Raw genomic sequence first — 17,137 nt, forward strand, 5'->3', positions numbered from 1 at the left:
ACATCTCTTTGGCATTCAAAGAGGACATGAAGTTTCACAGACAATGAGAATGATAATCAAAATTATCGATTCACAAGGAGACAGGAGTGAGTGGAACTCCGGCGCCAGTACAGCAACCGGGACCACAACGCGTTATTGCAGCCCCCCTGCAGTTAGCCCCCTTTATCCTCGAAATATTACTACTTTTTTCTCAAAATATTATGATTTTTTCTCTAAGTATTACGACTTTATTCTCAAAATATTGACTTTTTTCTCGAAATATTATGACTTAATTCTCGAAATATTGTAACTTTTTGCTCAAAATATTACGACTTTATTCTTGAAGTCTACCATTTTAATTTTTATTAACAGTGGCCCTAAAACGCCATCACACTTCCTTGCTTTTTCTTGTGCTAAATAATACGTATGATCTTTCATTTGTCAAAATTTGGGTTCTCAAACTTTTCACAGCACAGAATGGTCAGCCAGCACCGGCAGCTACCACTGATTCTTCTTCTTTCTACTTCTTTCTACTTGTTTGAGTTGTCCTTTCTTGGTAACTGTAGAAACATGGCGCCGCAACATGGCAGCCTCTGTTGGAAGATGACCTGCTGCCTATGTAGATATGAAGGGCTCATTCTAAGCGAACGAAAACGCAACAATTCATAGTTACAGGTAATTATACACTAATAAAAGCATGGTTTTGTATACTACACTCCATTTCTGCTAATAGATCCCCCTAAATCTTACACATTGCACCTTTAAACCATACTAAACATGGTTTACCCAGTTTTTGATTATAGATTATAGTGATATGATGGGAATTTGTATTGATTGTATTAATGATTACACATCTTACCATCAGAAATCACATCATTTCACATATTTCACAAGATGAGGCTGCTGAAAGGAGCTCAAGCTTTAAGTGATGTACTGAGAAAATCATTAGTCATAATTCTATGAAAATAAACCATTAATGCCCAAAGTATTCGAATTTTCCGTTCCACCTTAAATAACGCAGAATTTACCTCAATAGTGTAGAGGTGCAGCGCCATTTAAGGTGGAACGGAGAAATTTGAACGCAGTCAAAAACGCCAACTACAGCCACATATTATTTTCCACAACGTTCTGTGAAAAATATTGTTCACTGTTGTTTTTGTTTTCGTTGTTTATTCCGTTTAAATCCTTGATTTAGTCGACAGAATTGAAGAGTCGACTCCAAGCGTTTCGACTCTCAGAGTCACTGGCCAAGAGCCCTTCGGCCCTGACGAGTCGAAGAATCGACTCCCCATTACTCGGTGTACGTCACATCGTGCCGCGCCACCGGGCTTGTTTCGGTTTCTCTTTTCTAGAAAACAGAGCACTTGTTGAAACCCGACTGACCTGCGGAGCTACAAATGCCTGTCTGAGGGGGAAAAGTCCACTTTCTCAGCCAGAATACAGAGGTAAGCCCCCTCTTAGAGCGGTTTGGTCGTAGTTTCAGTAGAAGTGGCGTTAAGCTAGCGAACTGTTGTTTGAGCAAGAGTTTGTTTCGTTTCTGTTTCACCTGACGTTGGTTTTGTTTCTCGACGACTACTCGATCTTCCTCTCTCTCTCTCGCTCACTGTGTGAAATATCCAGCTTTATTCGCTCTACTAAAATCCAATAAGTGTCAAAAAGTGACTTAATCTGCTTCTGTTTACCTCAGAAATAGCCTGAGCTTGTATTTGTGCACGTGTGTGTTTAGCTGTTGTCAAGGCTAATGGCTAACGTATGAACTGTAGCCTGAAACACTACAGATGGTTCTTCAAGAGTTCTTTAGTAAAGGCAAGTTCTTTTTGAGATGGTTCTATATAGCACCGAAAAGGATTCTTCTATTGTTACGATGTCAAGCTTGGATCAATCCAGAAGAACCCTTTTGGTGCTATATAGAACCATTTTCAAAAGGTCCTGCACTCTTAAGATGACTCGTCAAAGTTTCTTTATTAAAGGAAATGGTACTATAAAGAACCGTAAACACTCAAATATCCCTTTGCATCATTAACGGCTTTCTTTGCATCATGAAAGGGTTCTTCAGAATGTGCAGTGGATGGTTGTATTTAGAACCCTTTTTAAAAAGGTTCTACGTAGAACCATCTACAGCACATTCTCCATCAATCTGAAGAAGGTTGTCATGGTGCAACGAATCTTTTAATCATGCAGTATGTTCCTTAAGTGTTCATGGTTCTATATAGAACCTTTTTTTTTTACTAAAGAACCTTTGAAAAGCCGTCTTTTTAAAGAATGTATATAGAACCATAAACAACCCATTCTCCATCAATCTGAAGAACTGAATTTTATCATGACGTCTAAAATCTGAATTTTACCATGCAGGGAACCATATATACATGCAAATGGTTCTGTATAGCACAAATAGGCTTCTATTGTTGCAAGCTTGACATCGTAACAATAGAAGAACCCTATTTGGTGCTATATAGAACCATTTTCAAAAAGGTTCTATATAGAACCATTTACAGCACATTCTCCATCAATCTGAAGAACCATTTCACCATGCAAAGATCCATTTAAGCATGAAATACAGACCTCCTTTTACTGAAGAACCATTTAAGAACCATCTTTTTTGAGAGTATAGGTTCTTGCAAACAGAGTCTATAAAACCAGTCACAGATCTGATGTTTTACATTTCTTATAATCTGTACTTGAGTTGTTTTTTTAAAGAATAAGACCCAACATGCATTGCTAAGTTCCATATAAGCAAATAAAAAGTGGTTTATGGTCATATATGTGTCCCTATATTTGATGGATAGGTAGATATTTGTCATGTATAGCATGTATACACATTCAAGATACATGGAAGGTAAATACTATATTCTGTCTCATGTAACGTGAGAATAACCTTGTCTGAAATCATGCAAATTTCTAAAACCAATAACAGCTTTATTTTAGGGTACCAACTCTTCTGACACCGAAACCTTGAGTATTGGCTGATGTTGCCATCAATTTTATATTTTTATTGAAGCACATCAGTTAAGATGATCTTTTAACTGTAGGCTGTCATACAGCTGTCCAGTATATTGTCAGGTATCATTATTTTTTCATTTTGAGAGTTTGTGAATTTTTCTCTGACCAATTGAGCAGGTCCTCCTCAGTCAGGATGGCAACTGAAGGGCGCACGGTCAAAGTGAGTGGTCTCCCAGTGCACATGTCTGAAAATCGGCTGGTAGACAAAATCCACATCCACTTCCTGCGCAAGAAGAATGGCGGTGGAGAGATCAGCTCTGTGACTGTTTCTAAAAGCACACCTGGAACAGCCTTCATCACATTTGAGGAGAACAAGGGTGAGGATTTACTTGGATATGGATATTGTCAGTAGATTTACTTCCACATTGCAAGTAAATGTAGTGTGAACAGGGACTGTTTGACCGTAGAAGGGGAAAACTCTGAGAACATGGGCTTGGGTTTTGGGCAGCTTCTGTTTTAACCCAGAAGACTGGTCCCCCCTTTAATAAACAGAGAAAATACAGGAGATGGGGAGATGGTAAAATGCAAAACTTCCTCACAGAAAATGGAAAGTAGAAATGGAAACTTAAAGATAGGTATAGGAAGGAGAGAACTTCAGGCATTTAATGGAGTTTCATTTTTCTTCTTATTTATTGTGACATTTTTCATTAATGAGATATTTTGCTAAAATACTGTATCACAATAATTGATGTTTATATTATCTAGATCTACTCATACATCTCTGGTGGTCATCAAATTCATACATCTGCAGTAGCATGCCAAAGTTAATGCATAGGATAGATGCAGAACCAAAATCAAGACCCTTTATTGCAATAGAAGTGTTAGATGTCTAATTTAACTGTCTCTTGTTGTAACTATTTCAGTTGCCCTAAGACTGGCAGAGAAAGGAAAGCAGGTTTTTAAGGTGAATGACAAAAGCTATGATGTCAAGATCAGTCTCCACCATAAAGAAGTGGATCCAGATGAGGTAGACATCTTTGAAATGCTCTTTTCGCTGTTGCTTTTCTAATTTACATTTTATATTCAGTCTTATCCATTAACAAGCTATTTTGTAATTGCACACTCTTCCTCTCGGCTTTCTCTCTGTTTTATTCCTTCTGTTTTCATAGGTCCTATTGTATATGTCTCTGACTGTGGACCACAATAAGCTCCCTGAAGGAAAAAGAAGCCTCTTGTCTCTGCATGAAACTTTTCCAGACATCCGTCTGACTTTTGACCCCCAAACAGACCTTTGCACTCTGAGTGGTTCCTATACTAAAGTTCAGTCACTTAGCAGCCTAATCCTAGGATCACTGGAATCACAGGTAGAACATTGCAGCTGATTTTCTCAGGCAAATCTGGTTGATTTCTCCTTGAAATTTAAACATGTGCATGCCTTTACTTATGGCAACGTAATATTTACTCAGAAACAGAATTCTGGAGGTGGAATCCCATCAAAGAAAAAGAGCCAAGAAAAGCACAGCTTACCCCCAGAGAAGACAGATAACAACCCTCTAGGGGCAAACATAGCAGCTGGAGGGGCAAAGTATGCTCCACACACTGACAAGTTGGATCTAGAAATGGAGAGCACAGTCTGGAAAACAGGTAATGATTTCAGCATGTAGCTACGTTATTGCTCATAACTTTTTACTTACAATGGTTTAACACTTCTATAACTTTGTAAAAATGTAGTTGATCAGTCATGGTTGGCATCTGAAGTTTGCTTCTTTAGTTTTGCACTAAATGTTCTAAATGGAAACTTATTCACTACCAATTAGCACCAAGCAAACTAGATACTGCATCAGCATGCACTTGCCATGAGTTGTTAAGTATCTCAGTACATCATAAAAGAAGCTGAGGACAGAACATATGGAATCATATTATTGTTTCTATTATGATGACAGGTGGGGAGCTGTATGATTATTCATCCAACATCCAGCAAGCATCACATGAAGATTTTATGGAAGACAAATGGGACTTAGAGCCAGATGATGGGACCTCTTTTGAAGACTTTTCCCTGGCTGTTGACTCAGACATCTTCCTTTACCTCCATAAGTACTGCAACAAGGAGTACCAAAGCATCCTCAGGCGGCACAGGGTGGAAGTACTTGATGTGACCTGCGAAGACATCACCACCTTGTACCTGAAGCCAAAAAAAACACTCTCGGAGCGTGGCATGAGCTCTGTTGGAAAGGCCCACCAAGACCTAGCAAATCTGTACCAGGAGAAAGGGTCCCAGTTACGCAGAGAGAATATATCTAAGAGTGGCATCCCTGTGGAACACCTTGAGCATGCCTTGGAAAGCCTTAAGGAGAGGCTACCAAAGCTGATGATAGACGAAGATAAAGGGAATGTTTATTTGGTAGGAAGTAAAAGTGACGTGTCTGAGGCCAAGCAGTTTATAGTCGATGTGAAAGGGATTCGGATGGATAAAGACATCAACTCAGACCATCCGTTTACTCCTTTTCAGCCCACTTTTTTAGCTCACCAAGGGGGTTCCTTATCATTAGAACAACCAGCAGAGCAGTCAGGCCTCTTTCAGCCAACTGGGGGCAAGTTTCAGGGTTCAGATGACTTATTCAATCCAAGGAAGGACTACCAAAAGACAAGCAATGAAGAGATTCATGCCTCTACTGAGATTAAGCCTACATCTGGTGAAGTGAAGCGTTTTGATGATCACACACACTCTGGCCTCGTTACCTTACAAACTCAAACTAAGGCAGTGATGGATGAAGATATATTTCTTGCCAGAAGAAATTATGACACTTCAGAGGAGAAACCCCTCCAAAAAATGGAATGTGGTGGTTGGTATGACAAGGATAAGTATGTAGATTCTCTGTTTCTCCCTCCCAAGTCTTCTTCTATATTTTCCTCCTCTGATGTGAACAAGAGACCATTGGACAACCCGCACTTTATTTCAGAGGAAACTAAACTTAAAGGGCATCCAGACACTACCTCAAATGGCTTAGAGAAGCAACACAAGTCAGGTAAAGGGCATAAGACCAAACGAGCTGAGTCAGGGAGAGAGCTGAAAATGGCTGCTAATTTTAGCAAAGGGGCGTCAGTTGGCGTTACGGAGTCTGCTTGGAACTCAAAAGATGCTGAAAACCAAAAAACAGCACCCAAACTGGAAGAGGTTGTGTCTGTAAATGAAAAGTCTCCTGATAGTAAACACCCACACTCCCTTCCCTTTATCAAGCCATCAATGAATAGTAATCTGAAACCAAACACCATGTCTGGTAATACAGTTGCAAAGGGCAGTGTTCTGAGCAAGATGGATGCTCAGATACTTAAAGCTGACCTGAAGAAACCTGGACAATTTCCTTCCAACTTGACTGAGAAGAAGCCAATAGTGATGCCAGCTTATTCAATTGATTCTCACAGTTTCTCCTTAGGTCACATGGATCTATGTGGAGACATAGGAATCAATAAGAATCCCACAGTGCCTTCAGGATCCACTCGGAAAAGATCCAATAGCTTCTCTGGCAAAGTCAGAAAAAGCAAAGATGAACCAGCAGCTGTAGACCTGTTTGGTGGGCAAAAGGAAAGAAGCCAAGGTTCACAGACAAAAGAAGTTACCACTGTGGATATCCGTGTGTCCATAAGATTGTGGCTCTATCTTAAGTCAGTATATACTACTGAAATTGACAATTTAACATCTGATCTACAAATTAAAGAAACATATGATAAGGAGGATGTCATTTTGTGTCTGAGGGGTGCAGACCCAGAAAAGGTGAATAAATGCCACCGTGATTTGAAGAGTCTCATTGGCACAGTTGAAATGGACTTTGATACAAGAACACTACCCCTATCCATACTTGGATTGTCAGACCCTAAGGACAAGACCTTGGCAGAGTTCTGTTCAGTAATGAAACAACTCCATGAGAAGGTTAAGACTGTAGTCATGTCCAGGTCTGTAATGATCCTGGGACCTGTGTCAGCATGTCAGGAAGTGGAGGCAACTATGATGGAGGTTTTTCATACAGGGGTCAGTGATGCAAAGGCACAGATGGAGAGTTGGGAGCCTCATAAGCCAAGCAGTCATGAAGTAAGGACAACTAACAGCGATGCCAATCATCCAACACCAACAGGTGAAAATGCACAAACTGTCAGCAAGAATTATCTACCTAAAATATCGGGTCAAAGTAGCAATGAGAAATCAAATAATGTTCCCCGATTACTGGAAGATAGAACCAGAGACACAACACTGGATGCAGTCAACAAAGACAACCAAGAGCAAGACAATTATAACAAGATGGAAGGAGAGCAAGGGACAGAGGAAAGGACGCAAGGCTTAGACAAGAAGGGCCGTACTTTGAAGGTACAGCTAGGAGAGGATTGGACTATGAATAAGGGGAGTGTAAAAGCTGACAACGTCATCAACTCAGGTTCAGAAGATGAAGCAAATGGCACAGCTGATGGAGACCACAGAACCACAACCACTTTGTGGAAGTACTCTGATCAAGAAGGTCACTCTCAGATGAAAGGAACCCTTATCAAACAGGTGCACCTAGGTGGTTCTGTGGACCAAATGGATGTTCCACAACCACTGAAAGTCACGAGCACTGCTTTGCCATCCTATGTGAGTGAAAATCAAGGCTTCCCTTTATCCTGCGTGTGTGGTGCTCAGAGCAGCACTGTTAATCGAACTGCATGTGGCATGAACCTCTGCTCTCAGTGCCTTAAAGAAACTCATGCCAGCTGCAAGCTCTGCCCAGCAGAAACTAAACAGGACACCCGGGGTATCAAAGGTACCATGTCTGTTCGAGAATCAACCATCACAATTCCTGGATTCATCAGAGACACAACACTAAAGATTGTCTATGAGATACCTGATGGTATTCAAGGGGTAAGACCATTATATTTTCTAGAGATCCTTCAACAGTCTAACATGTTCTTTAAAAAACTCCTTTAAATCTTTTTTTGTAGAAACAAGATATTAATTCTATGTTAAGACTGTAATCATGTCAAACACTGATTATTTTGGGCCCAAAGTTAATGCCAGAAGCTGGAGGCTAGGGTTGGGAATCGCTACAGGCCCCACGATGCAATATTATCATGATACTTGAGTTATGATATAATTCCATTGTGATATCTAAAGGTTTATGATATTCTAAGTATTGTGATATTATTTCTCCAAAAATATATGTATTTTTATTGAAGCAAAATAAAATTGTGAAGTAGACAAATCAGCATTCAAAAACCTTTGTCATCACATTTATATATTTAACCGCCACTTTTATTTGTGAAGGAGACAAACTACAACCACAAAACAGGCTTTATTCTAACATACTTAACAAATGCTTTTATCCAGAACAATTAGAAGTGTAGAATAACTCTCACAGGTATATTATAAGGGTTATGTTATAGATCTTCACCGTGTGCTGGGTAACCATGTTATTCGCAATGCTTTCAACCGTTTCTATCTATATTCTTGTCTTTTTTAAGTTCTAACCAGTAAGAACTAAGCTCTAACTCAGCTTGTGCAGCTGGGTGAAGGGGAACTGCAGCGCCTGGCTTTGAAAACTGCAGCCACCTTGTCCCTGCCAGATTATGATAACCTATGTCACTGTGACGCACCAGTGGCGCAGTTTGCCATTGGAGTGTCACATGTCCATTAAGTCTGACTCAATGACTCGAAAAACAAAAAAAAGCTAATTGTGCATTGTGCTGAGCTTGGCCGGCGGCCTGTCTACACAACTCCACACTAAATAAAACAAACCTAATAACTTCACTGATAGAAGCCTTCGTCTTGCCAACTTAAGAGCGTTAAGACTGGATTAAGACAAATGCAGTTTGATAAGCTGTTAGTCCAACAACAGGCTTTAAACATGTAAAAATATTGATATTAAATAGAGGACACCTGTCACAATTATAATTTAGATGATGATTAATTGCCATAGAAATAATTGCGATTAACAATTTGTTTTTCTTTGTTCACTGTGTGTAACTAAAGCAAACTTGGCTGATTAGCTATTTTGCTTTCTTGACATTGATACTGATGATACAACACAGATGTGCCTACAGCTCAAATAAACAAACATTATTGACTGCTGCCCTCTAAGTGCGTTATAGCACCATTCAGTTTTTTTTGTTAGACTCTCAGGGAATGCATTTTCTGATGTCTTTTATTTATATATGTTCGCCTGAACCCAACTGATAAAAACGCTCCCAGTTCACATTCTGTTTATTGCTAGGCAAATATATCATTGTGAATGGCGAGATGGAAATAATTGCAGTCAGGTGATTATATAATAATTCTGACAGGCCTAATTAAACAACAAATAATAAAAAAATTATGGTTGGGCCTGCATGTGTCAATACTATTGTTAAACCCAGTGTATCGCAGTATTATACTATTATAATAGCATATCAATACTGTCTTAATTTTTTTTTCCAATCCTGTCGTGGAGGCAGCTGGGATGGAGATCTTACATACAAAGGTCAATGGTGCAAAGACAAAAATAGAGAATCTTATAACCCAAGCATTATTGCAGTTTTCCCACACGTGTAGTAGGGCAAAAAGTCAGTAAACATATTTTATATATATAAACTAATTTAGTTTTGTTCATTATTGTCTTCACAGGAGGGTCATCCCTGCCCTGGGGCACCTTTTAAAGGGGACAGGTTTGAAGCCTACTTACCCACTTAACGGAGATACTAAAAGACTGGTGCCTCTTCTGGAGAAAGCTTTTCAGAAAGGCCTCACCTTCACCGTGAAAGCCACATTTTCAGAAGACCAAGAGAAGGAGTGGGGTGGAGAAGGACGAGTTGTTTGGGGCAGTATTCCTCACAAAACCAGGATAGACGGTGGCGCTTCTAAGTGAGTATTGGGGTGGATTATTGAGGTTTTCAACTAGAATGCAACATATAGGGCTGTACCTACAAGTCAATTAATCAGGTGAACTCAACTATCTATCTATCTATCTATCTATATATCTGTCTATCTACATTATTTATTTATTCTTTCAGTCATTATTGAGCTAGTGCATAATTGCATAATTAAACCATTAACTTGTAACTAAGTCATTTAGAGTAGTTTGACGTGAGATGCACCATTGTGATAGGAACCAGATGTCTGAAGCTGCATCAGTGAAAGCTACTACGTGAAATGGTTACGAATATGCTGTCACATGCCTGCGACTATGCTGGCCAGGACCCACCGGCGGGCCCAAAGTTTTATCACACACTTCTATAACCTAAGCATAGCTCCGCCAGTTTGCACTGATGTCCCTGTAGTTACTAAATAATAAGCCTTAGTATGTAATAAACCTGGGAATTTAAGGGTTTTTTAGAGGTTTGGTATTTTTTTGAAAGCCGTTCATGGTGGAGAGGTACGTGCAGGATGTTTTAAGGAAAAATGGTACCCAAAGAAAACTTTCATTTTTATATTTTCTACTATTTTACCATTATTAACATTACTTAGGTTCAGTTGTCATTTTGGATAGGAAATAAAATGGCCATATTTGCTTAGTAGACATTGCGACCCCTAGTTCCTGTTACCACCTCTGTAAAATTGGTAAGTTTCATTAAATTTGTTTACATCTCAATGACTGAAATGCAGAACTGCTTTAAGTTTAAGCATCACTGGCTGAAGTTACATGCAAAGATTTTTGCCAATCCGACTGAACACATTCTGATTATAGATTAAGACTGAGGTGTTTATATTCACACTCTACTCAACCATCTGATGGAAAACCTCCGTTTACATTCACACTACAAGTAATCAGATCCAAAATGACGTGCATGCGTGAAGTACCACTTAGAAGAGTCCAGTCAGAGTGAGATGAGTTTTCAGCTGGCGCGCTTGTGCTTTTAATGACTTTAAAATGATGTCAGACTCAGAAAACGTACTTCGCGTGTCCTTATTAAAGAAGGCCGAGAGGAAGTCCTCGTGTTCTGTGACACATAAGCTGGACATCCGTCCCACCGCCGTCTTTTAAAGATCAGAGCATAAACTTCGTCCCCTCTGCAGACCAGTTTCTGCTCCCTCCATGTTGAACGTCATAAACTTTCACTATGATGTGACACACATGATCAGAACGTACTTAAACTTTCCGATAGGGAATGTAATCAGATACAGGCGTTTAGACGGTTATTATTCTGTTTAACGGATTATTTACAGGGTTACCCATCTCGTTCAATCGGATAGAAATTGTATTCCGAATGGCCTCAATCGGACTAGTCTATTCCGATTGAGGTGTCTACATGGACGTATTCTATTCCGATTGAGCTATTAGTCCGGTTATTAACGGATTATTAGGCTGCATGTAAACGTGGCTGTTCTGTTGTACTGAGCATGCTGTTCATGCTGTTCAACCCCCAGTATGGGCTGTGTGGAGTATATCATTTGCCATACCTTAGTCTTACATACAACAGTGATGTAAGAGACTGAAGGAATATAGATTACCATTATACGCTGCAAATTGCTGCAGGGTATCGTCCAGTCCTGTGAACCTAGAGTGCATTGAGGTTTGCTTTCAATGGTGTCTCATTTTCTCTTAATCACAGTTCTGTCTGTTTTTACTATGTATTGTAGACATAAATTTCCAAGTAATGCGATTCCTATGATATCCGGTGGGCTGTGTTAACTGACTGCACTTAAAAATGATTGAACAAACCTCTGTTAATGAGAAAAACGGTTCCACTTGTGAATTGTGAACGCATAGTAGGTTGCATTCTGGCAGTGTATTCACCCATTCCAGAGCGTAGCCTGTTCCCAGCATGATGAATTGAATTCTGGGCAGGATATGTGGCGCCTACTTCCCCATTCCATAATGCAAAAGCCTACAAGTGTGTAAACAGTAATGAATAGTATGAGTAGGCGCTTTGCACTCAGGCTGAACTCCGGCTAATTAAAATACCATAACAGATGAGGTTGTAGGAGTGCCTGAACTGACAAGTTGAAATCTTCTGGTCTTGCTATATGTGGCATATCTTCAAACACTTCATCCAGCACACATTTAACTGAAGAGAGATCGAAATCAAATGTAAAAATTTGTACCCTCCTGAAGGTTAATCCTCACTCTAGGCAGTGTCTTCGCTAAACGTGTAGGAAACCTGTGTGGCGTGCAAATCTTTATGCAGTGGTTTGGGTTCAGCTGTGCTTTAAAGAGGAATCCTACTCATTTTTTCCAAAAATTGTCTGCATAACTCAGTTGGTGAGATGTAAACAAAGTCATTCTGAGTGGTTTGATATGAAATGGTTCATTGAAAGAAATTCAGATTTCTTTACAGTGGTGGTGAGTGGATTCAGGGGTCGCCATGACTACAACACAAATATAGCCATTTTATTTGCTATCCAAAACCACCAGTGAACCCTGATGTGCCTTCTGAGTTTGTATATCGCTGCTGTCAGAACAAAACCTCATATCTCCAAAATGGTAACTTTACAGGAGAAGGAAAAAACCTACTTTACTTTTAATGTAAGTCAATGGAACCGGACTTTTTTTCCAAGTAATTCTGGGCCATTTCTTTTGGTCCATTCATCATGAAATTTACACACAGTGTAAAGGGCAGCGGCTATTTTTAAATTATGTCAAAAAAGGAGATGCAAGGTTGATAATGGTAAAATAGTGGTAAATCTGCTTTTCCTTACAAAACCCTGCATGTACCACTCCATAAATGTATTTTAGATAATGCATTTTAGCTAAAAAGCTTGTTTCAAACCAATCATAGAATCAAGCCTCAGGGATCAGTTGGCATATTCTTATTTAATTTTGTTTAAGAATGTTCTAGAGGCATTAAACTCTTCCTATCTGTGGCAAGCCATTTTAGATTTTAAACCTTTTTTTCTTGATGTCAGGAATTCAATTTATAAAAGTGAAAATTCTTACAAGTAAAAAATTAATTTTCCCATGTAGAAAAGTAATTCTTGATATCAAAAATTAAATTTTTACTAGTGAAAATGTAGTTTTTGATATCAAGAATTAAATTCTTACTAGTTAAGTTTTACTAGTAATAATTAAATTTTTACTAGTAAAAAAATCTTGATATCTAAAATTGAATTTCTGCCTGTGAAAATTAAATTTTTACTAGTAAAAAAATTAATCTTACATGCTGTATTAATTCTTACAGGCACTCTGTAAGACTTGAAATTCCACTTTATATACTGAACCCTATTGTTATTGTTGATAAGTAGTTTTCCTTTTGTAATTTTTCGTAATGGGCCTCGCTTGGTGGTATATGTAAACAGGGAACACGTGTTGTTGCTTGATATAAATGAAATATATATTGTTTCTATTTTTATTTTAAGACATCACAGTGAACCCTGTTAGCACACTGCTAACCTCAGTTCACCTGACAAAGTACCTGCAGAAGTGCTTCTTAGTGAGTACATATGCATGCTAAAGTAGTGATTACTGAACAGTTGTGAACTTGTGGGTTGCTGACTACATGCTCCTGTGAGACATGAAAAAATAACTAAAATCACTAATTTATTCATTCATTAGCATATTAATTGCACTTTTGATGAAAACAGGTTATTGTTTACAAGTTTTTGCTAATCCTGTTGAACAACCTGTATACTATTTAAATAATCTTAAGAACATCCATCAAAAAGCTTGTTTAAATGCTTGAAAATCTTCTTTAAGACAAATATTAGTGGTTGAGGTGTATTTATGTATTAATTTATTTTTTTTTATCTGTTGTTCTAATTGCCCACACAAGCAGTTTATTCTCAGCCAGAACAGTGTGAGAACACAGCCGTTGTGCTAATTTTCTAGTTGTTAATAAATAGTCGGTTAGTAATTGTAGCGTTAATAAAATCATAAAATTATGGTAACAAGTTTACTAACCTACGAAATCATGCTAATCTTCTAGTTGATGATAAATAATAAATTAGTAATTGAGTGGTAATAATAGTAATAATAATAATAAAAATAATGTTACCCAATTTTAAATACCCATTAATAAAACGTTAATTTTCCAGCTGATACAAAATATTTTTACGTATATAGGTATAAGGTGTCCAGCATAATATCTGCTTAATCAAAACATCACCCCGATTCTTTTGAACCATTGTAGGGTTTTATGATATTAGAGTTATTACTCCAAACATAGTGAAGTTGTCCTGTTGAAATCATGTGATATTAATACTTCTACTATTGTTTCTTACCTGTTATGTATTTAAATGTGATGTACAGACAGTTACAGGCTGTAATTACAGTGAAACTAGATGTAGTCAGAGCTGTAAAATGCAAACCTACTTGTTTCTCAGTTACTGCAGTTCACACCAGGTGATAACGTCAGTTTTTCAGAATAACGTGGCAAACTGCCCTGAAATTATGACTGCAGTTATATTATGAGAATTACTTTATTATAGTCACCCATGGTTATTCTATTACTTTTATATCACACCCACTTACAGACAGTGCAGTTAACCAGGAACAGACGAGGTAGATATTTTGACATTATACAGAATCAACATCACATCCCCCTTTTGTGTTACCAGTAAACAGAATACTGTTACTTTATTATAAAGCACAGATCTGGCAAAGAAGAAACTCACAACCCCACCAGATATATCTTTCTACAGCATGTTCATCTTTCTTTAACTTAACTTTCAGTAAATGTAGAAAATTGCATGTCGCGTTTCAGCTTGTTACCACTATTTTACTATTATTATTACCAACTTGTTGCCATTTCAGTTATTGTTTACACCAGCTTATTATTAACAACTTGAAAATTAGTGTGTAATTTTTTGCTAAATGCAACCATAGATACATACCATACATACCTAGATGCTGCGTGGTCCGTTGTTCTCTATGTGAGGCGATACGTCTGCGCGTCCACCATGTTGGAGAGGTCAAGATCCACTTGTGAACAAATTCACTTGTATTGAGAGACGATGAGTCTCAGGATTAAATCAGCCACAACTTCCTTATTACTCAACTGATTTTCACCAAATCTGTTTTGTTTATAATCCTCAGACACAGATTAATCTAGGCTGCACGGTCTGCTCTCGGTAGATTTTATTTCTTTATTAACTGATCGTGCTAATTAGCCGTCCGGACCAGCAGGAAAGTATTTTAGTCTGCACCTGACGTTAAAAACTGAGTTTAGCGTGAGAAACACAATCAGACACATCAGCAGATCCATCAGTGTGTGAATCACTTCTAATCTCAATACACATAAAAATAAAATACCCCCCCCAAAACACAGTAAAAAGGACGAAGCTAAAGTTGGCATCTTATTCGCCAGCTTCTTGTTAGAATTTTCCCGTTCCACCTTAAATGGTGCAGCAGCCACTTTCTGGTGCCTGAAGCTGCACCATTTAAGGTGGAATGGGAAAATTTGAACAAGAAGCTGGCAAATAAGAAGCTACCTTCAGGTTCGTGTGAGAAGGTGCTAACGTTATTAATCTATTATGAATATCTACACGGATTAAGGAATGCTATAATTTAGCGCTACAAAGCATTAACAATTTACAATTTAAAGCATTAAATCATTGTAAATAAACAACTACTGTATAAAGTTAAGATCCCTGAATAAACTATTAAATGAAATAAGCTTCGTATAAAACCAGAGGAAGAACAATCACATCAACAGGTTCTCTGTGCTTCACCAACCACACAGCCATATCTACACATAAACATCACACAAACAATACGCATCACACAAACATGAGCGTGGATCACTGCGTTCCCTCTGTTATATAATCCTGTCCCGCTTTAATATGTGTAATATTCATGAAATAGTACAGTATCTTTCTTAAACTGCTGCTATGTAATGGTACTGAAGGCAGTCCGGCAGCGATGTTGACCGCCTCAGAATGGCGGTGCTGTTTACGTGCCTGGCTGGACCCAGCACGACATCTAGGTATGTATATCTATGAGTGCTACTGAAAAAGTCTTCTATGAGTAGGTGAAACTTTTGACTGCTACTTTGTCAAAAATGTTTGACAATGCAAAATCACTTGTGTGTCCAAAAACGTTGTAAGTCTGTTACCCACAATGCTGTGCTCATAAACGAGGTCCACAGTCTACTTTAAATCGCCTTTCTGACACTGATAAGAAACACTGCTCATTGTGACTTTGGAAGCCTCTTATTTTGTTGACCTAGTTGGCTTAACTGAATCAGTTCATCGCTCTTCCTTTACCTGTAGGAGTGGATATCCGGACTCCACCTACATCAGGCGCTTGGCTGAAGCACTGAGGACAGCAGGGCTGGAAGAGTGAAAGGGTCAAATTGAGCTCTTTCACAAGCTCATCAGTGAGTAGAGGAGTCATGTGAGCAAAGCTGTACAGTCTGAATTTGACGCTCCATGGTGACTTATTGTAAACAGTGGGGTTGTTTTATTGGCAGGCTGTAAAAGTATATAAATCTATGTAAAAAGAAATACAAAAAAAATGTAGTTGTTCATGAATGTATCGCTGTTGTCGGAAGAAAACCTTGTATTTCCAAAATGGTAACTTTACAGGAGACGGAAAAAACTCTCTTACTTCTAATGTAAGTCAATGGAACCAGAATTGAACGTCATTTTGGGTCATTTGTTTTAGTCCATTCATCATAAAATTTACATACAATGTAAAGGACAACAGGCATTTTCAAATTATGTCAAAAAAACGAAAAACAACAAAAATGGAGATACATGGTTTTCTTTAGGCAACAGCGATATATTGCTTTTAATAATGAATGTTATGGTGATCAACCATTGGTAGTTGGACTACAGGGCTAATCATGGACACCAATGTAAAAGTGGTCTAAATGCATTATTTTGTTTACTTTCTGATAGTTTGATTTGCACTGACCAGTCGATTTATATTTTTTGTAATAGTGTGTGGTTAAAGGGGCATTTTATTGTTATTTTCTGTATAGCAATAAAAGAATCTTGTAATAGTAACCTGGCTGCTGTTTTCACTGAACCAGTTAAGTATTTAAATGTGTCGGTTGATGATAAGACACAGATTAGTAGTTACTGATCATAAACGTTTTACATTCCACTCTTTTCTATTGCATTATATGGTAATGACATATGATGTATGTCTAACAGCAGGGGGAGCTCCAGCACTAAGTTTTTCTTGGCTCTGATTCTGATTTCACAAAGTCAGCCTGACATCAAAATTGACTTTTATTTTACCTTTTTAGTTTGTGTCCTTGGGAAATTCCACCATTTTTAAAAAAAAATTCTGCATAATTTAACTTTTGAGTCATAAACCAAGTCATTCAAAGAGGTTTG

The 17,137-nt window shown here is 38.2% G+C and overlaps 1 protein-coding gene across 3 annotated transcripts; it reads left to right on the forward strand.

Annotated features, from left to right (window-relative positions):
• Positions 1 to 1,281: 1,281 nt before the first annotated feature.
• LOC118809635 lies at positions 1,282 to 16,293 on the forward strand. 3 transcript variants are annotated; one of them, XM_036573110.1, is made up of 8 exons: positions 1,282 to 1,424; positions 3,094 to 3,296; positions 3,843 to 3,946; positions 4,089 to 4,283; positions 4,386 to 4,563; positions 4,863 to 7,807; positions 9,545 to 9,781; positions 16,064 to 16,293. In XM_036573110.1, the coding sequence occupies exons 2-7, from the start codon at positions 3,113 to 3,115 to the stop codon at positions 9,608 to 9,610; spliced, it is 3,672 nt and encodes a 1,223-aa protein (XP_036429003.1). In that variant the 5' UTR covers positions 1,282 to 1,424; positions 3,094 to 3,112; the 3' UTR covers positions 9,611 to 9,781; positions 16,064 to 16,293. The 3 variants fall into 3 exon arrangements, with proteins under 3 accessions (XP_036429003.1, XP_036429004.1, XP_036429002.1); XM_036573111.1 differs by lacking the exon at positions 16,064 to 16,293 and adding an exon at positions 13,214 to 15,022 and having other exon boundaries at positions 3,097 to 3,296; XM_036573109.1 differs by having other exon boundaries at positions 1,283 to 1,424; positions 3,097 to 3,296.
• The last annotated feature ends 844 nt before the right edge of the window (positions 16,294 to 17,137 follow it).

This window comes from Colossoma macropomum, unplaced genomic scaffold (assembly GCF_904425465.1).
Source record: "Colossoma macropomum unplaced genomic scaffold, Colossoma_macropomum, whole genome shotgun sequence".
Classification (NCBI taxonomy): domain Eukaryota; kingdom Metazoa; phylum Chordata; class Actinopteri; order Characiformes; family Serrasalmidae; genus Colossoma; species Colossoma macropomum.